Source organism: Heterodontus francisci, chromosome 14 (assembly GCF_036365525.1).
Source record: "Heterodontus francisci isolate sHetFra1 chromosome 14, sHetFra1.hap1, whole genome shotgun sequence".
Lineage (NCBI taxonomy): Eukaryota > Metazoa > Chordata > Chondrichthyes > Heterodontiformes > Heterodontidae > Heterodontus > Heterodontus francisci.
Genome location: NC_090384.1, coordinates 31,470,534 through 31,497,999, shown reverse-complemented (window position 1 = coordinate 31,497,999; position 27,466 = coordinate 31,470,534). Strand labels below are relative to the sequence as shown.

At 43.7% G+C, this 27,466-nt stretch overlaps 1 protein-coding gene across 1 annotated transcript in view; it reads right to left on the bottom strand.

The window, feature by feature from the left end:
• The window catches only part of creb3l1 (cAMP responsive element binding protein 3-like 1), a 368,847-nt gene that overhangs the window by 18,575 nt on the left and 322,806 nt on the right, over window positions 1-27,466 (bottom strand). The window contains exons 3-4 of the mRNA XM_068045959.1: window positions 10,354-10,523; window positions 9,477-9,555 (exon numbers count right to left, since the gene is read on the bottom strand). Coding sequence (XP_067902060.1) covers window positions 9,477-9,555; window positions 10,354-10,523 — 249 coding nt within the window. The remainder of the gene's footprint in view (window positions 1-9,476; window positions 9,556-10,353; window positions 10,524-27,466) is intronic.

Sequence of the window (27,466 nt, the reverse complement as noted above, 5' to 3'; positions counted from 1 at the left end):
GGGGAGAAACTCTCCCGCTTTTCTTTGAAGTAATGCCTTGGAATCTTTTATGTCCACCTGAGAGGACAGATGGGATCCGGATATGACATCTTTGTTATATATTTGTTTCTTTATGCTGCCACCATATAGAGTCTAGCCAGGGAGGTGCTTATTCTGTATTGTTTAAACATTAATCTTTATTGTATAGTGACTATATACACTCCACATTAGCCTGTGTATGTCCTTCGAAAGCCACGCTGTAACTGTACTCGACTCACTCCCACATAGCACTGGATTTTACGTCGGGCAGACGGGAGCTGGACACCGATGTAAAAGCCGGTGGCAAACCTGCTTCCGCCTAGCCCGGGGATCTGTCCCACATTTTATGAGTCCCAATATCGGGCCGGCAGCTCTTAGTCCCAGCAGTGCCACCGGAAGCGGTAGCCCCTGCTGGGACCACAGCCCAGCTGAGGACATGGAGCCAGGAGTGCAGGTACTTTTGGTTTGACTCGCCGGGGGTAATCGGTTGGGCCCCGACGAGGCAAGGGTGGTCATTTGGGGGGAAGGGGGACGTCTTGGGTCCTAGGGGAAGTGGGGGCGGCCCTCAATCGTGCACCCTGTGCCCGACAGTATGGGTCCCCTCCGGTGCGCTGAGAGGCCACCAGGTTTCACCGGGCAGCCTTTCATGTCTCCGGGATGCCCACTTGCCATGGGTAAAATCCCCGTGGAGGTGGGTGAAGGCCCTTAAGTGGCCATTAATTGGCCACTTGAGGGCCTTGATTAGCCTGGGTGGGCTGCCTGTTGTACGCACACCCCCACCCACCCCCTCCCTACATAAGGTGGGGCGGAGGTGGGAGTGGGTCAGGAAAGCCTCCTGGAGCCTCCCACTCAATTTTACACCACACCCCTGCCACCATCCGGCTTGCTGGGGTGGCGTAAAATTCCGGCCCGGATCTCTTACATCATCATGGTGGGCGGTAATCTTTATATTCTTTCAAGATTAACCTTTTGATACCCTTATACTACATCTCCCAAGTCTTTATCCCAATATATATTTACAGGGTAGATGTTGAGAATATGTTTCCACTGGTGGGGGAATCTCAAACTAGGGGACATAGTTACAGAATAAGGGGGCACAGAGATGTTAAGGAATTTCTTCTCTCAGAGGGTGGTGAATCTCTGGAATTCTGTACCTCAGAAAGTTGTGGAGGCTGGGTCACTAAATGTATTTAAGGAGGAGGTAGATAGATTTTTGAAATCTCGGGGAGTCAAGGATTAAGCGGAGCAGGCCCGAAAGAGGAATTGAGGCCTGGGACAGATCAGCCATGATCTTATTGAATGGTGGGGCAGGCTTGAGGGGCTGAATGGCCTACTCCTGCTCCTATTTCTTATGTTCTTTTGTTCATACATTCACTGTTTTTATTTAAATGCTACCCCTTCTCCCCCCAAGTCTCTGACTTCACAGATTCAACTTATCAGGAGGCTTCACAATTCTCCCTGTTATTGGTGTTGTCTGATATGGAAGATTAGTTGTCTTTCTCTGATCCCTTGTTTCTTGACTTGGACGGCCTTCGTTGTGGTTTGTAGTGTTCGGTGCTTTTTGAATTTTCGCTTCATCGTCTGAGTCGTCTAAATGTATGACTGATTGACATCTTTGATGTAAAGGAATAAGATTCCTTCTATTATTCTGTGTAGAATCTTCTTCAGTTCATACTAGATAAGATCGCTGTTGATTCTCGTCTACCTGGAGAATTACCCCTTCTCTATTTTGGTCTCGTACCCATACCTTTTGCCCTTCTGATAACTTTGGTAGGTTTCTTGTAAGGTATCTTCTGTTATAATTATGGGTCTATTTGTTTCAATACAACTTTTCATTGTCTTGTACTTTCTAATAATCCTTGCTTTGCAATCCTGGAAGTAATTTCTTGGGTAGAATTGGAAGTTGAGTTTGAAGTTTTCTTCCCATTAAGAGTTCTGATGGTGCCTATCCACACAATAATGGAGTAGTTCTGTATATCAGTACATAAGAACATAAGAAATAGGAGCAGGAGTAGGCCATTCAGCCCCTTAAGCCTTCCCCGCCTTTCAATAAGATTATGGCTGATCTGTCCCAGGCCTCAACTCCTCTTTTGGGCCTGCTCTGCCTAACCCTCGATTCCGAGATTTCAAAAATCTATCTACTTCCTCCTTAAATACAATTAGTGACCCAGCCTCTACAACTCTCTCAGGTAGAGAATTCCAGAGATTCACCACCCTCTGCGAGAAAGAATTCCTTCGCATCTCAGTTTTAAATGTGTGACCCCGTATTCTGTAACTATGTCCCCTAGTTTGAGATTCCCCCACTAGTGGAAACATATTCTCAACATCTACTCTGTCAAGCCCCTTTAGAATCTTATATGATTCAATAAGATCACCTCTCATTCTTCTAAACTCCAATGAGTAAAGGCCTAACCTGTTTAGCCGTTCTTGATAAGACAACCCCTATACCCCAGGAATCAGCCTAGTGAACCTTTTCTGAACTGCCTCCAATGCTAGTATATCCTTCCTTAAATATGGGGATCAAAACTGTACGCAGTATTCCTGGTGTGGCCTCACCAACACCCTGTACAGTTGTAACAAGACTTCCCTATTTTAAAACTCCAATCCCCTAGCAATAAAGGCCAAAATTCCATTTGTCTTCCTAATTACTTGCTGCATCTGCATGCTAACTTTTTGTGTTTCATGTACAAGAACATCCAGATCCCTCTGTACTGCAGTATTTTGTAGTCTTTCTCCATCTAAATAATAATCTGCCTTTTTATACTTTCTACCAAAGTGGATGACCTCAGTTTTTGCCCACTCACTTAACCTATCTATATCCCTGTGCAGATTCTTTGTGTCCTCATCACAATATAGCAGCACAGTGGCACAGTGGTTAGCACCGCAGCCTCACAGCTCCAGCGACCGGGTTCAGTTCTGAGTACTGTCTGTGCAGAGTTTGCAAGTTCTCCCTGTGACTGCGTGGGTTTCCGCCGGGTGTTCCGGTTTCCTCCCACAGCCAAAGACTTGCAGGTTGATAGGTAAATTGGCCATTGTAAATTGCCCCTAATGTAGATAGGTGGTAGGAGAATTGAGGGAAGGTGGGGATGTGGTAGGGAGTATGGGATTAATGTAGGATTAGTATACATGTGTGGTTGCTGGTTGGCACAGACTCGGTGGGCCGAAGGGCCTGTTTCAGTGCTGTATCTCTAAATAAATAAACATGCCTTCCCACCTATTTTTGTATCGTCAGCAAATTTGGATACACTGCACTCTGTCCCTTCCTCCAAGTCATCAATATAGATAGTAAATAGTTGAGGCCCTTGGACCAATCCTTGTGGCACCCCACTAGTTACAGCTTTCCAACCTGAAAAAGACCCATTGATCCTGACTTTCTGCCTTATCCGTGCTAGCCAATCCTCAATCCATGCCAACACATTACCCCCAATTCCCTGAGCCCTTATTTTGTGCAATAACCTTTTATGTGGCACCTTATCGAAAGTCTTCTGAAAATCCAAATAACCTGCATCTACTGGTTCCCCTTTATCCACTCTGCTTGTTATATCCTCAAAGAACTCTAACAAATTTATCAAACATGATTTCCCCTTCATGAAACCATGTTGACTGTCTGATTGCATTATGTTTTTCTATATGTCCTGATATTTCTTCCTTAATAATGAACTCTAGCATTTTCCCAATGACTGATGTTAAGCTAACTGGTCTATAGTTTCCTGCTTTCTGTCTCCCTCCTTTCTTGAATGGGGGTGTCACATTGGCAGTTTTTAAATCTGCTGGTACCCTACCGGAATCCAGTGAGTTTTGGTATATTATGACCAATGCCTCTACTATCTCTGCAGCCACTTCTTTTAAATCCCTTGGATGCAGGCCATCAGGTCCTGGTGACTTGTCTGCCTTTAGTCCCATCAGTTTGTCCAGCACGTTTTCCCTCGTGATAGAGATTGTTGCACATTCCTCCCTCCCATTTACACCTTGCTCATCTATTATTGTCAGGATGTTTATAGTGTTCTCCACCGTGAAGACCGATGCAAAATATTGGTTTAAATTATCTGCCATTTCCCTGTTATAATTCCCCAGTCTCATCCTCTAAGGGTTCCACACTTACGTTAGCTACTCTCTTCCTTTTTATATACCGTAGAAGCTCTTGCTGTTTGTTTTTATATTTCTTGCCAATTTACTCTCATAATCAATTTTCTCCCTCTTTATTAGTTTTTTAGTCATCTGCTGCTGGTTTAAAAAAAAAATTCCCAATCCTCTGGCCTACCACTAGCTTTCGCCGCTTTGTACGCCTTTGTTTTTGATTTGATACTCTCCTTAATTTCCTTTGTTATCCATGGCTGGTTCATCATTCTCATCAAGTCCTTCCTTCTAACTGGAATAAATGTTTGCTGAGTGTTATGAAATATCTGCTTAAAAGTCTGCCACTGCTCCTCTACTGACTTCCCCTGCAGTCTATTTTCCCAGCCTGCTTTAGACAACTCTTTCTTCATACCTCTGTAATTGACCTTTTTAAAGTTGAAGACACTGGTTTGAGACCCGAGTTGCTCACTCTCAAACTGAATTTGAAATTCTACCATGTTATGATCGCTTCCCCCTAGAGGGTCCTTAACTACGAGATCTCTTATTAATCCCACCTCATTACACATTACCAAGTCGAAAATAGCCTGTTCCCTGGAAGGTTCTGCAACGTATTGTTCTAAGAAACAATCCCTGATGCACTCTACAAATTCGTCTTCCATGTTACCCTTGCCAATTTGATATGTCCAGTCGATATGCAGATTAAAATCACCCATGATAATTGTAGTGCCCTTTTTACACACCTCCATTATTTCCTACTGCGAATTGGAAATCTTGATTTTTCATCAACATAGTTTTAATGGTTCTGACTGCTCATTCAGCTTCTCCATTTGATTGTGGATACTTAGGAGAGCTTGTTAGGTGAACAAATCCACATTCTTCCACAAAGTGCATGAAGTAATCGTTTGCAAATTGTGGTCCATTATCGGATACTATCTGATCAGGTATATTATGTCTTGCAAAAACTTCTTGTAAAACTCTGATGACTGCTTCAGTCATTGTTGTGTACATCTGCATAACTTAGATCCATGTTGAGAAGCAATCAACTATAATTAGATAGGATCTTCCCCCAAAGACGAATAAATCCATCGCCAACTATTCCCACAATTCTGATGAAGGGTCTCTGACCTGAAATGTTAACTCTGCTTCTCTCTCCACAGATGCTGCCAGACCTGCTGAGTATTTCCAGCATTTCTTGTTTTTATTTCAGATTTCCAGCACCTGCAGTATTTTGCTTTTATTATATTATGTTCCCAAAGTCTAATTGGGAATTGGGTCGAAAGTAGCGGTTCCCTTTGATCTTGTACCTGACAATTTTGTTGGACTTGCTTCTTCCCAAGTTCTCTGTCCGTGTAGCATTCCTGCAGGAACTTGCTGCATTTCTCTTTCTCACCCTGGTAGTCTTTGAGTGGCATGGCGGACTGCGTTATTTTGTGCAGGTTCTCGCCGCACTGTGCGGGCTCTCTGGTGGAATCTGGACTCTCTGCAGTGCTCCGGTTAGTTTGGGGGACTCTCCCTCTGTCCTGGCTCCTGGATTCTTCTTGTTTAACTTCTCCAACTTTCTTTATAAGATGAAGGTCAATACAAACTCTTCTAAAGAGTGAGACCTCCTGATTGCTTAGGCCAGACGGTGCTTCTGCTTTCCCTTATATTGAAGTGTGGCTTGTAACTTCCCTGTTACTTCAAGTACAACACCTCCTGGGCCATGTAACTGAGTTTCTGTTGGTTGCAGAACATGTGTGGATAGTCACAGCTCTTTTCTGACCGGACTGTCACACTTGCTCCGGTGTTGATTTTAAAATTAGTGATATGTCCGTTAACATATACGTCTGCTGACCAAAATGCTTGTTTCAGATCATTGATTTCGCCCAGAAAATATTTGGATTGGTCTGCTGCAGGTGGTTGCCTAATTTCATTTACCCCTCTATTCTTAACTACTTTTCCTTTAGAGGCTGAGGTAGTGAGATTTTATATCGGCACATCTGACTGAAATGCCCTATTTTTCTGCAATAAAATCATTCTGCTCTATTGGCGTGTCATTGTTCCTGTTGGAAGTTTTTGCAGGGTTTAAAGGCACCTTTCGCCCTCCCCCCACCACAGTATAACTTTCTCCTGGTGCCTCTTGTTCAGCCCTCTGGTGAAGGAACTGAACAGTTACAGGATGTTTCCTGAACCAAGATCTTTTCTCACCATTTTTTTTATTTATTCATGGGATGTGGGCGACACTGGCCAGGCCAGCATTTATTGCCCATCCCTAATTGCTCGAGAAGGTGGTGGTGAGCTGCCTTCTTGAACCGCTGCCGTCCATTTGGGGTAGGTACACCCTCAGTGCTGTTAGGAAGGGAGTTCCAGGATTTTGACCCCGCGATAGTGAAGGAACAGCGATATAGTTCCAAGTCAGGATGGTGTGTGACTTGGAGGGGAACTTGCAGGTGGTGGTGTTCACATGTATTTGGTAGAGGTCGCGGGTTTGGAAGGTGCTGTCTAAGGAGCCTTGGTGCATTGCTGCAGTGTATCTTGTAGATGGTACACACTGCTGCCACTGTGCATCGGTGGTGGAGGGAGTGAATGATTGTAGATGGGGTGCCAATCACGCGGGCTGCTTTGCCCTGGATGCTGTCGAGCTTCTTGAGTGTTGTTGGAGCTGCACCCATCCAGGCAAATGGAGAGTATTCCATCAAACTCCTGACTTGTGCCTTGTAGATGGTGGACAGGCTTTGGGGAGTCAGGAGGTGAGTTACTCGCCTCAGGATTCCAAGCCTCTGACCTGCTCTTGTAGCCACGGTATTTATATGGCTACTCCAGTTCAGTTTCTGGTCAATGGTAGCCCCTAGGATGTTGATAGTGGGGGATTCAGCGATGGTAATGCCGTTGAATGTCAAGGGGAGATGGTTAGATTCTCTCTTGTTGGAGATGGTCTTTGACTGGCAATTGTGTGGCGCGAATGTTACTTGCCACTTATCAGCCCAAGCCTGGATATTGTCCAGGTCTTGCTGCATTTCTACACAGACTGCTTCAGTATCTGAGGAGTCACGAATGGTGCTGAACATTGTGCAATCATCAGCGAACATCCCCACTTCTGACCTTATGATTGAAGGACGGTCATTGATGAAGCAGCTGAAGATGGTTGGGCTCAGGACACTACCCTGAGGAACTCCTGCAGTGATGTCCTGGAGCTCAGATGATTGACCTCCAACAACCACAACCATCTTCCTTTGCGCTAGGTATGACTCCAGCCAGCGGACAGTTTTCCCCCAGATTCCCATTGACCTCAGTTTTGCTAGGGCTCCTTGATGCCATACTCGGTCAAATGCTGCCTTGATGTCAGGATGTTTATAGTGTCACTCTCACCTCACCTTGAGTTCAGCTGTTTTGTCCATGTTTGAACCAAGGCTGTGATGAGGTCAGGAGCTGAGTGGCCCTGGCGGAACCCAAACTGAGTGTCACTGAGCAGGTTATTGCTAAGCAAGTGCCGCTTGATGGCACTGTTGATGACACCTTCCATCACTTTACTGATGATTGAGAGTAGGCTGATGGGGCAGTAATTGGCCGGGTTGGACTTGTCCTGCTTTTTGTGTACAGGACATACCTAGGCAATTTTCCACATTGCAGGGTAGATGCCAGTGTTGTAGCTGTACTGGAACAGCTTGGCTAGGGGCGTGGCAAGTTCTGGAGCACAGGTCTTCAGTACTATTGCCAGAATATTGTCAGGGCCCATAGCTTTTGCAGTATCCAGTGCCTTTAGTTGTTTCTTGATATCACGTGGAGTGAATTGAATTGGCTGAAGTCTTGCATCTGTGATGCTGGGGACTTCAGGAGGAGGCCGAGATGGATCATCAACTCAGCACTTCTGACCTCACCTTGCAGGATTGGTCTGTTATTGCTGTGCAAATTGAAGTAGGAATCACAAGCTTTTAAGACCTCATTAAATGTGGCTGATTTTTCATTAATATGCTGTCTTGCTATTATATCATCAGCTGCAGCACCAATTAAATATAATAGTATATTCACTTACACCGTTTTGGACTTGCTGTCTAATTGCAATGCAATTCTGTATATGAGGAACCTTTTCCTCCATAGTACCCAGTTTTGAGTCTGATTGGATCCCTCGTGACTTTTGAAATTCTCTGGCACTCGCAAATTTTGATCAATTTTTAAAATTTTTATAGACTTTTTAGAGTGTTTCCCTTTAAGAAACTCTTTTTTTCAGGCTAGCTTGCTTTGGTGAGATGCTTGACAGTGTTCCCTGTTTGTTTTTTTATAGGCTTCTGGTAGGGACTTCCCCTTTCTTTCAGAAGTTCATTTATGTTTATAAGCTGCCTATTGGATTTGACAGAGCTGTTCGATAAACAGATCCAGTTGCTTTTTTTTTTAGCTCGAGTTTATTTATTTTGTTCATGCTTGACTGATTTAATGACTTTTTTTCCTCTTCAGCATAACTGTGTTAACGGAGACTCTGCTGTGTTCAAGGGTTTTGCGCACTTTTTTGCTTCACTATCGGACTTTTTCTTTTCAGTTTGTGTGCTTTTCAAGCTTTTCCCATTCTTCGCCCTCACGTTCAGCCCTAGTGAGGGATTGGGATTTCCCTGTTTTTGTTTTCTTTCGTTCTCACACAAAGCCTGTAGAAAATTAATCTTTTAAGCTCCTCAAAGGCTTTTTTTAAAAACCGATATTTCTCTATCCTCGGCACAATGTCTCACCCATTCGCTTGCTTTTCAGCCACGCTCCCAATCTATGGAGCTTTTCTCGACCTTCTACGATATGTAGTTTGTTTTGTCTCTTCAGCTACTTGTTTTAAAGTTTCTTCTCTTCTAACCGAAGAATGATTGTTGCTTCAAATTTTCTCTTCTGGGTACAGGACCTCAATCCCACCGCTGTTATTTATGGTTCTTTATGCTGCCGCCGTATCAGTCAGAGAAGCTCTTAAACTGTTTTCTTTAAACATTAATCTTTATTGTATCGTAACTTTATACACTCCACACTAGCCTGTGCGTCTCCTTCAAAAGCCACGCTGTAACTGATCTAGAGTCTCTCCCACATGATCTTTCACATCATGGTGGGCAGTAATCTTTACATTCTCTCAAGATTAACCCTTTGATACCCTTATACTACAATTCTCATCCAAAAGACAGCACCTCTGACAGTGCAGCACTTCCTCAATACCGCACTAGAATGTCAGCTTAGATTCGATGCTCAAATTTCTGTTGTGGGATTTGAACCCCCAAAGTTCTGACTCAGAAGCAAGGGGGCTAGCAACTGAACCACAGCTAATGGAAAGTCTTATGCTTGTCAGATAAGAGCAACAAATCCCAATAATGGCTGTTTCTCCCCTGTTAGCTGGAGATTGCCCTGTCAGTTGCTGCTATCCTTGTTTAATTTCCTACCTGTGTGGGCACTGAGGAACTGATTGAGATCTTTGGGTTCGACTTTGATTTGAGGCACTGTGTTTGGTTCTGTCTGGGCCTGTGAGGAAACAAAAATCCTGTGGTGAAGATGCCGGCAGTGCGAGCAGGGTTCATTGCTCAGACCGTGGAGCAGCTCAGTTTCTGCTTTATTTTCTGTTCTCTGCCCCTTCCCCTCTTCTATATCCATCCCACACCAAAACACACCATATCAAAGAACAAGAGGGTTAAGCATGTCACTGTATAACGAGGGGTGGTGGTTATAGGCAGAGAATTGCCCGCTACCTTCCAGCAGCCAGGCAGGTTTATTGTTGGGTAAATCACATCAGACTATGTAGAGAGGTGTTAATGGCTGGGCTCTAGTGCTCAGCAGAACAATGTATATATGTTTAATATCACAGCTACATTTCTCAAATTATTGTGCAATGGGACACTCTGTGTTCTTGCCCAGCTGATGGGGAAACTTGTGGGGCAAGGGTATAGTGTATCCATCTCAAAGCAGAGACTGATGTTACGACTGTATGATGTGCCTATCCTGACAGTGACACTGATGTTTAGACTATATAATGTGTCTATCCTGACAGTGAGACTACTGTTACGACTGTATAATGTGCTTGTCCTTGCAGAGATAACTCCAGGATGAGGGTAAAATGGGACAGGAATATATCATAATCTGTCATGACAGGAAGACAGGAAAGACATGGGTATAATGTAGCACGGCTGAAAGGGAGACTCAAAGGACAACGAAAGGGTACAAGGGGCCTGTGGTAACAAGGAGCTGCCTCTTTAGACGAGCCTGTGAGAGGGACACTGATAATGATAACTCTGCCTTTTGCACTTTCAGTCTCTTCATACATACCGGTTCTTCTGTGGAGTTTGATGGTGGAGCAGAGTTCATGTGTTGTCCAGAAAGAGCTGCTCCTTGTGTCGATGGAGAGGCGTGACAGGGCTCTGACAATAGGTTTGGCTCCTGTTTGATCATGATGTGGGTCAGGTCTGGTCCTAGGGACCAAAGTCCACCATTAGTCTCTGTCCAGAGAAGGAGAAAGGAAGAGGAAATTAGGCCACTTGGGAAAAACAACATAACAAGTGAGCCACATACTAATGTTCAGGATCAGAACAGATTTTACCTTAACATTAGCATTGAAGAAAAGGCCTGAAGTATTTTCTTACTGAAACCATGGCAACAAACAGGCAAAATAGCCAGGTCAGTCAAGACCCATCAGACAAAGGAAAATGGAAAATGAAAATAATGAACCTCACATGACAGACCTTGAAATATTTGAGAATTTACTATTTTTAGAACGCTTGCACTCGTGACGTTATAGGAAAAATTGATGGGCACATCGATTAGTTTTGAGGGCAACAACTCATCAGTGTCACACTCGCACATTTATACACCCACCCGGTGTTACACTCGCACTTTACACACCCAGTATCACACTCCCCCTCCAGTGTCACACGCCCCATTTACACTCATCCGGCGTAAAATTCCAGAAGGCTTGTTGTGGAAGGATAATGCTGGAGCCTATCTTTACTCTGTTTCACATTATTGTGCAGAGTAAAAGGATTACAAACATGTAGCTCCTCACTCAAAACCCTCCACCAGTCTCAGTAAGTGTCTGCTTATCAGTGCTCAAGCAAGACCCCAATTAACACCCTCCACCTGCATATAATCAAAGAACTGATGCACAATTAACAGATTCCCTTATTTCTTTTATAATAAAACTTAGAAATATGTTCAAACAGCATTTCAAAATAAATTACAATTTTGTACAAATAATTAACATGCTCAAAGAACATTTTAAATAAATCAAAATAAATTCCATATTAGATACCAAGTATTACATTGCGAGATGCCCCTCCTCTAGCACCCCTAACAATTTCTTTTTACTAGCATTTCTTTTTGGAAAACAATCGGATAGCTGACTACTTGCATCTACCCATTTAAGTCTGGTTATTTCCTTTCTCCCCAGCATTTGTTTCAATCCAGCAAGGTCAATACATAGTCTGTTCTCACTCGCACATTTTGTAGAGTGTACATTATCCACATAACATTCAATGGGTATCCTATCTTTAGTATGCCCCTTGTTTAGAACTTCACATAAAATATTTGGCAAATAGAACCCCATATCCACTGCCTCCACAAGACCCAGTGTTTCCGCAGCTAAAGTGCTTTTAATGACCCTTTTTATTTTCTTAGCTTCCCAAGCTAAAGGACAACACTTCCCATTTTCACACATCAGAAATATTATGAAACTAGCAACACTTGAATATCCATCAGGAAGATTAGCATGTGAAGCTGACTAGTTTCATGTTCTTTGGGTCACCCAAGGATGGGAACTTTAGTACACATTTCTCCAGATTTATCTTTTTAACATTTTATTTGCCCTTAAAGCTTTCTCAACTTTTGGTGTTTCATCATCGTACATAGCTCCAGCACATCAAAGCTAGCATCAAGTCTAGTCTAAGTACACAACCAATTTAATTGAACAATCAAGCTTCGCAATTGCTCAACCTCTGCTTCAGATATAATCATAAAATCATAGAAAGTTTAAGGCACAGAAAGAGGCCACTTGGCCCATCATGTCTGTGCTGGCCGAAAAATGACCCACCTATTCTAATCCCACCTTCCAACATTTGGTCCGTAGCCCTGCAGCTTACGGCACTTGAGGTGCATATCCTGACTTCTCTTGAATGAGTTGAGGGTCTCTGCCTCAACTTCCCTTTCAGGCAGTGAGTTCCAGACCATTACCACCCTCTGGGTGAAAACGTTTTTTCTCATCTCCCCTCTAATTTTTCTACCAATCACTTTAAATCTATGCCACCTCGTCACTGACCTCTCTGCTAAGGTGAATAGACCTTTCACCTCCACTCTATCCAGGCCCCGCACAATTTTGTACATTTCAATGAGATCTCCCCTCAGCCTTCTCTGTTCCAAGGAGAACAACCCCAGCCTATCCAATCTTTCCTCATAGCTGCATTTTCCAGTCCTGGCAACATCCTCATAAATCTCCTCTGTACCCCGTCTAGTGCAATAACATCCTTTCTGTAATGGGGTGACCAGAACTGCACACAGTACTCAAGTTGTGGCCTAACCAATGAGTTATACTGTTTTTTTTATATCTTTGTGATGAGCTAACATAATTAACAAGGATGGGAGTAACACTCTCTAAATAGGATTGTTGATTTAAAGTTATTCCAGACCTAGTCTACTTAATATCTGAACCAATATATTTAAGGACCCCACAAGCCTGACTCCCAATCTTAAATTCTGCCCTAATCTTAACATATTTCTCAAAAGCCACAGTATCACCCCATAAGAAATCATCAACATGCATCATGAAGATGCCTGAAAGTTTTCCTTTATGATACCAACAAAACATTGCGGGATCTGCTTTTAGTTGAACACAACCAATTTTCAAGAAAACAGATCTCACTGAGAAATGCCACACCCTGGAAGCATCATTTAGGCCATAGACACATTTGTTCAGTTTCCATAGCTTTCCTTCTGTATCTGCTGCCTCTTTAGATGGTTTCAAAAAAATCGCCTCTCTGAAAATGATCACCCTGCAGAACTGCAGCTTTTATGTCAATGAATTTACATTCCTATGAATATATGGCCAAAAGAGCTAAAAAGATTTTCAAGATTACTTTTCCAGCTGTGGGTATCACCCAGTCGCTCTTCAAAACCCTTCTCAACTGGCCTCACTTTAGCCTTATAAATTCCATCGGAAGGACTTTTTCAGTACAAATCCATCAATGTGACAAGGCTGGCTGTCCCCTATCTGGTACCTCAGAATAAATTCCAAACTCTCTCCAATTCTCTAATTCCTTATGTTTTGCTTCTCTTATTAACTTATCCTCAAGTTTATTGGCATCCCTAAAACGTCATGGTCATGAGGACTTCTGCTTCTAGTTCTGTTCCGAGACTGCTCTCCAGCTTTTGTTCAAACTACGGCCTCTATTAGCACTTTGATGTCTTTCAGGACCACTGCTGTAAGATCTCTCTCTTGCACTATCAGAGGCTCTTTCTCCAGAACAGGATAATTTCTTGAGCAAGAGTCACTTCCAGACCCACTATTAGAACTTGCACTGTGCTTCCTTATTCTCCACTCTTTCACCCCATTCTGCCAGTCCATGGCTCTGGCTTCTTGGTCATCATCTTGAACATTCAATCAATATTTAAATTTGCCTATAGATTTTCCTGTATATCCCAAAATTGTTGCATCCCTCCATTTATTAGATCCCTCCGGAATATATGTCACCTGAGTACCTGCTCGGGCCAATTGTCCTTTGGATGCAATAGCTCTTTCTTGAGCGTCATGATCGCTCACATCACTATTCAACCCTTGATCTATCTCATTCTGTTCCTCAGGACCTTCATCACAAAACACATGAGTATTTGAGGTACAAGGTGCATTGTTTCCCTCTATCAACTGCTCAGATTCTGAGATTTTTGTAATCAACCCCGATTAATTGTGAGGAATGAATTTTAACAGTTTGATTTCTAGTCTTGATAACAATTGTCTTACCACCATGACCGAGTACCTTGCCACAGCCCTTCCAGTCCCTCAGACCCTCATTTATAATACACCAAATCTCCTGAATTAAATTCAGTCGCAGATGGTCTTATATGATGCCTCAGAGTTCTCCGAATTTTCTCAGATCTCAGCCTTGATGAAAGCCCGTTGCCCTGCATGAAAAGTATTCAAATGTGCAGAAAAAAATGGAACTAATTGTACTACCTTCCAGAGTAGGAGGACTGTCGCACAGTACAGAAGGCAATTTGAGATTCCACCCATAGACCATTTGATGGGGACTATATCCTCCAACTACCTGAAGTAAATTCTTTGCATGAACTGCTCATGCCAGGGCAGTTGTCAACTTGCAGTTTGGTTGATCAGCTAAGATTTTATGTAGTATTTCATCAACTACTGTGTGATTCCTTTCACAGAGAAAAGGTTTTCAGCTGCTGTATTTGTAACCATAATGTTTATGTTTTCACAAGTCTCTGAACTCTTCATTGACAAATTTCCCTCCATTATCAGTCAGAAGCTTAGCTGGTGCCCCAAATTCAGCCCCTATGCATTTCTCCATGATTTTATCTGTAATCAGCTTTTTGTCCTTGTTATTTATTATTGTAAAAAGACTAAATCGAGTTGCTAGGTCTATAAAATGCAGAATGAAAACATTCTTGTCTTTATCTTTAAATCCATGACAACTACCTAGTTAAAGTCACATGCCATTGGAAGGCTTATAATAGGACGTGATGGAGTCCTCCGATACTTTTTACAGATTTCACACTTTTCACTACTCTCTTCTATTATCCTCGTATACTCATTATTAATCACACCTGCATCCTTTAGCAGGGTTTTTAATCTTTGACAAAAAGGGTAAGCAAATTGTCTGTGTAACTTTAAGACAATTTGCTTTTTATCTCTGATTCTTATCACCTGATGCCAAAAATACTTCTTTAGCACTCTGACTAGAAACATCATGGGGTACAATGATGCCCTGACAGGGTAAACGACAACTTCACTGACTTTCCAAAAACAATTGCCTTATCATGCTCCATATCAAGTTTCATTTGTGCCTTTTTCATTGAAGGTTTACTCAGTAGAGACTACATCAGTACTGAAAATAAAAGCAGAATACTGCGGATGCTGGAAATCTGAAACAAAAACAAGAAATGCTGGAATCACTCAGCAGGTCTGGCAGCATCTGTGGAAAGAGAAGCAGAGTTAACGTTTCGGTTCAGTACTGATAAAATGGTTTACCCCAGCTATTTCACATGGAACTCCTACTCTCTTCAGTGACTTCAATATGTTGTCATCACCAAACCTAAAGCTGATAGTACTTTTATACTCCTTAATCTTGCATCGATCCTCACTACTGAGTGAATCCAAATAACATTGTAACCAATCTGTTCCACATACTGTCAATGTGCAAGCATTACCTAATACGGCACAATTGAATGAATCTGCAACTAACACATTCATCACAAGACTAAAACTCCTTGTGACTAGTGCAATTCATTCAGATTCATCAGTATCTTCCTTTTCTGCCTCAGAATTCTCTGTGTCATGTGTTGTTTTGAGGACTCTGTCCCTCTGCTTTGGGCAGTTCATTGCATATGATACTTTGAGTCACATCTGAAGCATCTATTAACTGTTCCTTGGGCATTGCTGGGATTCATTCGCCTATGATTGCTATTCCAATTCTGTCTTCCACTGTAATAGTCAGACCTGTTAAAGGTGCTTTCATCCTCATTCCTCATTTTTCCATTGTACTTGTGCCTGCATCCAGTATCTGGACCATTTCGAAATCCAGCAAACATTGAGTCCTCCATTCTTTGTGTCACCGCAGGATGCCCTGTTTGTTCTATCGGGGCTGTAGGAAATGAATGTTTCCCCACAAATTTCTTTAAGGCAGCAGACATCTGACTTAACAGGAAGTCTTTTTCCAAGAACCAAACCCCAAGTAGAACCAGAAGCCCATCCATATGTGACATCCTAGCACAATCTAGCAATTTAAATGCTCGCACTGCACCAGGGATCTCCACATTGAATTCCCTCAATCTTCTATACAGTCTGTTAAAGTCCATGATATATTCCTCCATTGAATAGCCAACTGTTTTCCAAAATCTATCAAAGTCTGACCAAGACTCATACCCATTCAATAGGTCATCTTCTTTGTAAATTTCATCCAAGAATTTTAACAGAAATCCAAACCTTCATCAGTATCCAACTGATGAGCATCCAATTCACAAAACACTTTATTTCTGATTTTACTTTTGGTAGGAAGTGACAACACCAAGGCCATACCTGGTTTCCACTTTGGTAATGATGTCACCCGTGTCCACATATCCACTTCATTCTTCCACTGGTCATATGGTTCAGACTCAGAAAACATCGGAGTGTAATCATGCCCTGTCAATGTACACTTGTTTTCTGCCATATTTTCCACAATAGCCAGAGAGATTTTAGTTTTCTAAGTAAAAATACATTTCTAGTTTCCAACCTTCAGCTTTAGGCAACCATCCTCTAGTACCATGTTAAACTCCAGAAAGCTTGTTGTGGAAGGATAATGCTGCAGCCTGTCTTTACTCAGTTTCACATTTATTGTACAGAGTAAAAGGATTACAAACATGTAGCTCCTCACTCAAAACCCTCCCCCAGTCTCAGTAAGTGTTCAAGCAAGACCCCAATTAACAGCCTCCACCTGCATATAATCGAACAATTGATACACAATTAAGACCCAGTGTCACACTCCCGATTTCCACTCACTCGGTGTCACGCTCCCGGTTTCCACTCACTCAGTGTCACGCTCCCAGTTTCCACTCACTCTGTGTCACGCTCCCGATTTCCACTCACTTGGTATCACGTTCCCGATTGCCACTCACTCAGTGTCACGCTCCCGGTTTCCACTCACTCAGTGTCACGCTCCCGGTTTCCACTCACTCAGTGTCACGCTCCCAGTTTCCACTCACTCGGTGTCACACCCCCGATTTCCACTCACTCGGTGTCACACCCCCGATTTCCACCCACTCGGTGTCACACCCCCGATTTCCACTCACTCGGTGTCACACCCCCGATTTCCACCCACTCGGTGTCACACCCCCGATTTCCACTCACTCGGTGTCACACCCCCGATTTCCACCCACTCGGTGTCACACCCCCGATTTCCACCCACTCGGTGTCACACCCCCGATTTCCACCCACTCGGTGTCACACCCCCGATTTCCACCCACTCGGTGTCACACCCCCGATTTCCACTCACTCGGTGTCACACCCCCGATTTCCACTCACTCGGTGTCACACCCCTGATTTCCACTCACTCGGTGTCACAACCCTGATTTCCACCCACTCGGTGTCACGCTCCCGGTTTCCACTCACTCGGTGTCATGTTCCCGATTGCCACTCACTCAGTGTCACACTCTCAATTTCCACTCACTCGGTGTCACATTCCCTGTTTACACATCCACCCAGTGTAAATCTTTATCAGACAATAGTGAAGCTGGATTAACTGATTGGCAATTCACAAACCCTGTGAAAAAGTGGGGTTCTATTGCCACCTGTGAGTTGCAAGCACTGTCGACCACACCCCACAATATAAAGCATCTTCCGCAAAACCTACACCATTCTCTCTTCTACCCATTGTGTTTTTACTCTGTGTTGTGAAAAGCAATGAATATTTTCAAATGTAAAGCAAAACAGAAATCTATAAAGTGTTATGTGGATCCTGGAGCCGTCTGTATAGCACCATGGCAGAAATGTCTGTGCTAACAACCCCTGGAGGCTGGTGAATGAGCTGCCCTATCCTGCTGGTTTACAGATTATTTTATGAGCGTTCTTTCACTGACAGAAATGTGCCACCAAAAATATTTGTGTTGGAAGAGTCTAAATCTACATATGTGCCTGTGTTTGAACAGACGATAAGGGCCATGGACTGAAAACCCCACTCCAAACATCACATGGGTCTGTGATGGGCCATTGGAGGGACCATGCTGCCTTCTGTTTCCAATAGACATTTGGCACATCCAAAGAAACGCTGTAAAGCCCTTTTAAAAAAAATTTTGCTCTCTGGATCTAATTTCATGTCCTTGCTGTCTACACACGCCTCCTTCTGAGAACTTGTGTTTTGCAGCTACTGTGTGGACCTTGATCTCAACTCTGAGCATGAGGAGACTTTTTTAAATAAGCTGTAAAAGGCTCTCTACCCAATTTCAAAGGGAAGGCAGACCCAGCAGTCGCCCTAGGAACAGGACATTACCCCATTTAAAGCTGCCGATTAGGCAGTCTCCCATGGCTTAACAGAGCTCTCAAAGCAGTACGGCATATACAGAAAGTTCTGTCTTCATGGAACAAGCTTCGGGTGACCTTACTTTCTGTCCGTTGGCAAACCTGGACCCAAATCATGGCAAAAAGGTATTGCAGTGGGTTCAACTCCTCAGCCTGCGAGCAGTCGTACGCTTTCCTATCTCTCACACTGAAGTTGCTGTGCAGCATGGGAGAGGCTATAGAGGAGTAGTAACATGGAAATTAACATCAAGCGTCTGTCTTCAGTGCACTCCTCTACAGTACTGAGACATGCACAACATATGCTAGGTAGGAGAAAAGGCTGAACAGCTTCCAGCTTCACTGTCTCAGACATATTCACGGCATCTCTTGGTGGGTCAAGGTCACCAACTCAGAGATAAAAGCAAAATACTGCGGATGCTGGAAATCTGAAATAAAAACAAGAAATGCTGGAAATACTCAGCAGGTCTGGCAGCATCTGTGGAGAGAGAAGCAGAGTTAACTCAATTCTGAAGAAGGGTCACTGACCCAAAACGTTAACTCTGCTTCTCTCTCCACAGATGCTGCCAGACCTGCTGAGTATTTCCAGCATTTCTTGTTTTTATTATCATCAGCTCAGAGGTCCTGAAGCGTGCTAATTCCATCAGCATACACTCATTATAAAGCTAACGATGTCTGGGATGGCTCAGCCACATTCAGCAGATCGATGATGGCCATATACCCAAAGACCTTCTTCACAATGAACTGGCTACTGGGTCCCAGCCTACTGGATGCTCATACCTCTGCTACAAGGGCACCTGCAAGCGAGATATGAAAATGGCGGACATCGACACAGACAACGGGTAACAGTCGCCAAGGGCCAGGATGTCTGGAGGCCGACTGTAGAGACAGGCATCGGAAGAGGTGAAGAGAAATGGAAAACTCAGCAGGTTGAGAAGAGGACCCAAAGAAAAGAGAGGCCAGAGAATCCTGCACCTTCACAGCCCACTGCCTTCATCTACAGCAAGTGTGGCAGAGACTGCCATGCCAGAGTGGGGCCCCTGAACCACACCAGGTGATGCTTTAGCATAGAGTTGACCACCAAGGCGTAAACCATCATCTCATGAGATGAAAGGCTGCCAGTAACATGGTGGGGGTGTGGAGAGGGTGTGGTTATCGGTGACAGAGACAGTGTAAATGCTAATTATTAGAATATGGAGCCTGTGTACACATCCGTGAGATGGGTGGCTGATAACATTGCAAGATCAAGTGTGAAATGCTAAATTTCACAGCTGCTTTGAATTGGGTCTGCCAACTTTGGACATAGTCCTGGAGGTTTAGTCACATGACCTCCTGTCTTCCACCGCCCTGCCCCCATGCTCTCACCATTGGTCACCCAACATGTCCTTCTTCACGGTGTACTGCCTCCCCCACCAATTGGAAAGCAAACAGATTCTTGGTTATCTGATTGGACGATTCTTGACCCTCAGTCAACCAGCCTCTTTTCCCCATCGCCAATACACTTATAACTAATGTCATGCTAGACCCCCACCTGCCAAGAATGAGGCACATTAATTTTGTCATGAACATTGATTTTAAACTGTTACTGGAGTGAAGAAAGGACTTGTTAAACAGATCAGCTGTGGCTGGAAAATACATTTGTATATTAATAGATGGTGATTGGAAGGACAAAGAACCATTCCCTGACACATTCAACCCACAATGGACCTTGACCACCAGGTATTGTAAGAGGAGCATTCCAGAGACTGCTAAGGTGATACAATCCAAGATGTGGTCAGACCAGTTAGTCACATGACTAATCTGCTTGACAACCTGGGTTTTTCTGAATTGTACTAACAGTTTGAACAGAGAATGTCTGTTTGCTCCTGGACTGAGAAGATCTCTCCTGTCTGCTCCCATCTCTTTCTCACAAGCCTCTGAATCCACTGAAGACATATGTACCCCAAGAAAGAAAAGTCTCCTACACGAACGAGGTTTAAGAAGAATACTGGGCCCCAACAAAAAGCAAGATCTACCTACAATCAAGGACTCTACAGTGAGCTCGAAGAACTGTAACAAAAACTCTTCAGATATTGCCTCAAACTTTTCCACTTTATTTTACTTCTGCTCTTTTCTGTCTCTATTTGCATGTGTGTATCGCGTATGCATGCCAGTGTGGCCATGTTGTGTATCCGTAGGCGTCAACCGAATTAGAGTTTAAGTTTAATGAAGTTCAACTTTTCTTCTTTAAACCTAAGAAAGCCTGTTTGTGCTGGTTTCTTTGCCTTATAATTGGAAAGCAAGGATTCACCAAGGGGGAGCTAAAAAAAACATGGTTTGTTTAAAATTAAACCCTGTTACAGTAAGACCAGGTGAAGCCCGAATGGGAACCCTAGACCTCTTTTTCACCTGGTCATAACACTAATAAGCAAAGATGTTAAAAGAAAATTTTTAAAAAGTCAATTTTCTTTCAAGCCCCCATTGATTATTCTCCAGGGTTAATCACAGCAGTGTCTTGGAGAATAATCTTCAATTTCTGGAAACTCCAGACCAATGCTGGAGTGTTGGCCTTTGAATGCAAGTGTTGAAAGCAATACGTTAAAGCTTGGATTCCAACACTTGCAAGTTTCTTGCAAGGTCTTAAGGTGCCACATGTTACAAGATGTTCTTTATATCCTTCGAGTGTTCTTCAGGAACTGGACAGGCCCATTAATTCCAGGCGCTCTGCCACAACTGTACACTCCCAGTAAAGAAGAACACTGATCCCACGAAGCTTCAATTGCAAATAAAACCAGAAAATGCGGGAAATAGTCAGCTGGTCAGGCAGCATCTGTGGAGCGAGAAAAACAGAATTGACGTTTCAGGTCTGTGACCTTACATCATGATGAAAGGTCACAGACCTGAAACTGATGAAAGGTCACAGACCTGAAACCTTAACTCTGCTTCTCTCTCCACAGATGCTGCCTGACCTGCTGATTATTTCCAGCATTTTATGTTTTTATTTCCAGCAGCCGCAGTATTTTACTTTTGTAAGCCTCAATTGCAGTCTGCTCCTGATCATTCCAAAGTATTCTTGCCTTTAACAAATTTGAATTATCAGATAATTTGAATGAAATAATTTTGAATAAAGTGGAGCAAGTGTCATGGAAACAGCAGCACACTGAAAGGATACCCCAGGGATTTACTTTATTTCAAGTGTTAACGCTACATATGAAAAACTTGCTAAACTTGAGGTTAACTTACGCTCTTAAGATGCACATCTTGGGCGGGATGTCACTCATGCACTGAGAGGTGGCACACAGGTTTGGCATCTCCTGATATCAGGAGGCAGCAGGGCTGCGGGAGATGCTGTCCCATAGGGAAAGGGAAAGAACTGGGGAGTGTGATCCACATTGGCCCCAAGAACCCAGCCACAGGAGAGCACTCCCTACTGTACTACTCATTCCTGTTTCTCACATCTGCCAGCCTAGTAACCCCTTGGAAGAATGTTAGTTTCCTGAGAAATGTTCCGTCTGACTCTGTATTCTTATTTTTATTAATGGATTAGTGTATGGCAATTGTACAATTCATCAGACATAACCTTCAATCTCAGAATCTCAGAACAGGGAGAATCTATACTTTCCATTCCTTACTATTGTAAAGAAAAGGATGAAAAGTGAAGGAACAGCAGTAGGGGCATGGCACACTATAGGGGCACAGATGGCACACAGAGACACACATGCACACCATAGCGCCACACATGTCTCATTATAGAGACACGCATGCACACTATGGAGGTGTGCAGTATACTAGACAGATATGGCACACTATCGGGACCGACTTGGCATGCTATGTGCTGCAAGGAAATGCCTGGCACATAGATTTTTCCACTGTGTTTCTAACTATTCAAACAGGCCTGGCCCCAATTAGTTTAAATAATTAACACCTTGCTACAAGAAATACAAGGTTGGGGAGAGGCTAGAATCGATCACTCACATTCTCTAAGATTCCCAAGATAAGGAATGCTTTCATCTGGACCTGACAATTTAGTTTGTTGACTGAATGATCACTTGTCCTTCACAAGTACTCAGCAGAATGGTGGTGGGTGTTTGACCATCTTTCTATTCTCTGCTTTTTCCCCTTTGTTAGTTCCAGGTGTTATAAACACACATCTGCTGCTTTTAAAAGGACAACATCACCAGAGTAGCAGCATAAAACATGGCAACCTGTAGTGGGCCAACCTACAATGGGCCCCAGAATGGGCAAACAATCCACTTTAATAAACTATATATACAGACAGCATGCTGGCACAGGACATAGAGGCGCCAATGAGAGATGCTCTGGATTAATGTTCACTACTAGTGAGTAGCACCCACTACTCCCCACACCTTTTCAACATTCTGATCAAAGGACTTGTGATGCCCTTCATGGCAGTAGAGGGAATATTACAGTGAACCACCTCTCTGGGTCATGCTCACTATAATCAGCCTATTTATAGCCTGCCTCACCATCCTGAGTCTGGGCACAGCCTGTCCTCACAATCCTCAGACACATCCTGCCCTCACCATCCTCAGTCTGAGCACAGCCTGTCCTCACCATCCTGAGTCTGGGCACAGCCTGTCCTCACCATCCTCAGTCTGGGCCTGTCCTCACCATCCTCAGTCTGGGCCTGTCCTCACCAGTTTGGTGGGAATGCAGTGACTGGCTTTATTGAACATTTCGATCACAGTACTGCTGAAATTGCCATGGTTTGGAAATAAAGCCCTGGATTCTCCATTATAGAAAGAACATGAGCTAGAGTGTATATTAATGCTAGTACTTTCTCTCTCAAAGAGTAATGTGTGTTGTGAATAGATAGGAATAGGAACTGACACAATAGTATTTCTCTGTTTTTCTCCTTTATCACTGTTTCCAGCACTAAGTGGAAATTTATTCAGATCTTCCTCAGCATTGTATTGCTATTTCAAGCAAAGGTGAGAATAACACAAACATGAAGCCTGTGTTTTTACAATTACAGAGAGTACATGAGGCAGTTATAACTTGGATCTGATAAGAGTCTAATTATATTTTGAGTAAGTGCAGTGACATGACACCTCAATAGCACTCTGCACCCTATCAATGCAAAACTCTGAATGCATATTCCAGACAGCTGACTTGAAAATAAAGCTTTGTTAGAATGTAATTGCTGGTAACCACTAATATGCATGTCAAATTATTTCCATGAATTATAAAAGCTCAGTTATCAAGGTTTAAGTGAGTGTGCAACAATACTTCTGATCTGACAGTTAATGCCTTGTATTGAAATTATAGATAGCAGCTAACTGTTTTATAGACAATTCATAGTTCAGTCCAAATATCAGTTCCCACTCTTTCCCTCTGGAACAAAGAACAAAGAACAGTACAGCACAGGAACAGGCCATTCGGCCCTCCAAGCCTGCGCCGATCTTGATGCCTGCCGAAACTAACACCTTCTGCACTTCCGGGGCCCATATCCCTCTATTCCCTTCCTATTCATATATTTGTCAAGATGTCTCTTAAATGTCGCTATCGTATCTGCTTCCACCACCTGCCCAGGGAGCAAGTTTCAGGCACTCACCACCCTCTGTGTAAAAAAACTTGCCTCACACATCCCCTCTAAACTTTGCCCCTCGCACCTTAAACCTATGTCCCCTAGTAACTGACTCATCCACCCTGGGAAAAAACTTCTGACTATCCACTCTGTCCATGCCGCTCATAACTTTGTAAACCTCTATCATGTCGCCCCTCCACCTCCGTCGTTCCAGTGAAAACAATCCGAGTTTTTCCAACCTCTCCTCATAGCTAATGCCCTCCAGACCAGGCAACATCCTGGTAAACCTCCTCTGTACCCTCTCCAAAGCCTCCACGTCCTTCTGGTAGTGTGGCGACCAGAATTGCACGCAATATTCTAAGTGTGGCCTAACTAAGGTTCTGTACAGCCAGCTGCAACATGACTTGCCAATTTTTATACTCTATGCCCCGACCGATGAAGGCAAGCATGCCGTATGCCTTCTTGACTACCTTATCCACCTGCGTTGCCACTTTCAGTGACCTGTGGACCTGTACGCCCAGATCTCTCTGCCTGTCAATACTCCTAAGGGTTCTGCCATTTACTGTATACCTCCCACCTGCATTAGACCTTCCAAAATGCATTACCTCACATTTGTCCGGATTAAAACTCCATCTGCCATTTCTCCGCCCAAGTCTCCAACCGATCTATATCCTGCTGTATCCTCTGACAATCCTCATCATTATCCGCAACTCCACCAACCTTTGTGTCATCCGCAAACTTACTAATCAGACCAGCTACATTTTCCTCCAAATCATTTATATATACTACAAACAGCAAAGGTCCCAGCACTGATCCCTACGGAACACCACTAGTCACATCCCTCCATTCAGAAAAACACCCATCCACTGTTACCCTCTGTCTTCTGTGACTGAGCCAGTTCTGTATCCATCTCGCCAGCTCACCTCTGATCCCGTGTGACTTCACCTTTTGCACCAGTCTGCCATGCGGGACCTTGTCAAAGGCTTTACTAAAGTCCATATAGACAACATCCACCGCCCTTCCCTCATCAATCATCTTCGTCACTTCCTCAAAAAACTCAATCAAATTAGTAAGACACGACCTCCCCTTCACAAAACCATGCTGTCTCTCGCTAATAAGTTCGTTTGTTTCCAAATGGGAGTAAATCCTGTTCCGAAGAATCCTCTCTAATAGTTTCCCTACCACTGACGTAAGGCTCACCGGCCTATAATTTCCTGGGTTATCCTTGCCACCCTTCTTAAACAAAGGAACAACATTGGCTATTCTCCAGTCCTCTGGGACCTCACCTGTAGCCAATGAGGATGCAAAGATTTCTGTCAAAGCCCCAGCAATTTCTTCCCTTGCCTCCCTCAGTATTCTAGGGTAGATCCCATCAGGCCCTGGGGACTTATCTACCTTAATGCTTTGCAAGACACCCAACACCTCCTCCTTTTTGAGAATGAGATGACTGAGACTATCTGCACTCCCTTCCCTAGGCTCATCATCCACCAAGTCCTTCTCCTTGGTGAATACTGATGCAAAATACTCATTTAGCACCTCGCCCATTTCCTCTGGCTCCACGCATAGATTCCCATCTCTGTCCTTGAGTGGGCTGACCCTTTCCCTGGTTACCCTCTTGCTCTTTATATATGTATAAAAAGCCTTGGGATTTTCCTTAATCCTGTTTGCCAATGACTTTTCTTGACCCCTTTTAGCCCTCCTAACTCCTTGCTTAAGTTCCTTCCTACTGTCTTTATATTCTTCAAGTGCTTCATCTGTTCCTAGCCTTCCAGCCCTTACAAATGCTTCCTTTTTCATTTTGACTAGGCTCACAATATCCCGCGTTATCCAAGCTTCCCAAAACTTGCCAAACTTGTCTTTCTTCCTCACAGGAACATGCTGGTCCTGGATTCTAATCAGCTGACGTCTGAAAGACTCCCACATGTCAGATGTTGATTTACCCTCAAACAGCCGCCCCCAATCTAAATTCTTCGGTTCCTGCCTAATATTGTTATAATTAGTGCTCCCGAAATGCTCCCCCACTGAAACTTCGACCACCTGGCCGGGCTCATTCCCCAATACCAGGTCCAGAATGGCCCAATCCCTAGTTGGACTATCTATATACTGTTTCAAGAAGCCCTCCTGGATGCTCCTCACAAATTCTGCCCCATCCAAGCCCCTTGCACTAAGTGAGTCCCAGTCAATACTGGGGAAGTTAAAATCACCCACCACTACAACCCTGTTACCTTTACATCTTTCCAAAATCTGTCTACATATCTGCTCCTCTACCTCCCGCTGGCTGTTGGGAGGCCTGTAGTAAACCCCCAACATCGTGACTGCACCGTTCCTATTCCTGATCTCCACCCATATTGCCTCGCTGCATGACCCCTCTGAGGTGTCCTCCCGCAGTACAGCTGTGATATTCTCCTTAACCAGTAATGCAAGTCCCCCACCCCTTTTACATCCCCCTCTATCCCGTCTGAAGCTTCTAAAGCCTGGAACATTTAGCTGCCAATCCTGCCCTTCCCTCAACCAAGTCTCTGTAATAGCAACAACATCATATTTCCAAGTACTAATCCAAGCTCTAAGTTTATCTGCCTTACCTGTTATACTTCTCGCATTGAAACAAATGCACTTCAGACCACCAGTCCCGCTGTGCTCAGCAACATCTCCCTGCCTGCTCTTCCTCTTAGTCCTCCTGGCCTTATTTACTATGTCCTCCTCATTTACTTCACTAGCTGTCCTACTGCTCTGGTTCCCACCCCCCTGCCACACTAGTTTAAACCCTCCCGAGTGACGCTAGCAAACCTTGCAGCCAGGATATTAGTGCCCTTCCAGTTTAGATGCAACCCGTCCTTCTTGTACGGAACCCATATGTCCCTGAAGAGAGCCCAATGGTCCAGATATCTGAAACCCTCCCTTCTACACCAGCTGCTTAGCCACGTGTTTAGCTGCACTATCTTCCTATTTCTAGCCTCACTGGCACGTGGGACAGGGAGTAATCCAGAGATTACAAGCCTAGAGATCCTGGGCAGCTCTGGCCACAGGACTCAGTGATCTGAACAGTTCTAATGATCATGGTCTTGCTGGTCATTGTTTCAAAGCAAAAGAGGAATTGGCTTCAGAATTATACTGAAAACCAAAACGTGGAGACAGAAACAATATAGAAATTTCCACTGAAGAACTTGCGTTATGTATGATGAATAAAGTGGTGTGGAGGACAATCATCGGAGCTCCATGATAGTCAGTTGACCATGATGGTGAACGATGGTGATAGTGAATGATAGTGATTAATGATAATGATGATGGTAAAGGATGGTGAAGAATAGTGAAACATAGAATCATACAGCATAAAAGGACACCAATCAGCACATCATACCTGTGCTGGCTCTTTGAAAGAGCTGTTTGCTTTAATTCTACACTGCACCTTTTTCCCCATAATCCTATAAAATAGTTCTCTTCAAATAAATGTTCAATTGCCTTTTGAAAATTCCTGTGGAATCTGATTCCACCACCCTTTCAGGTCGAGTGTTCCAGATCATATCAACCTTCTATTATGAAATAATTTCCCCTTTTGCCAATTATTTTAAATCTATGACTTCTGGTTACCATCCCAATTTCTAGAGGAAACAGTTTTTCCCGACTTGCTCTATCAAAACTCTTCA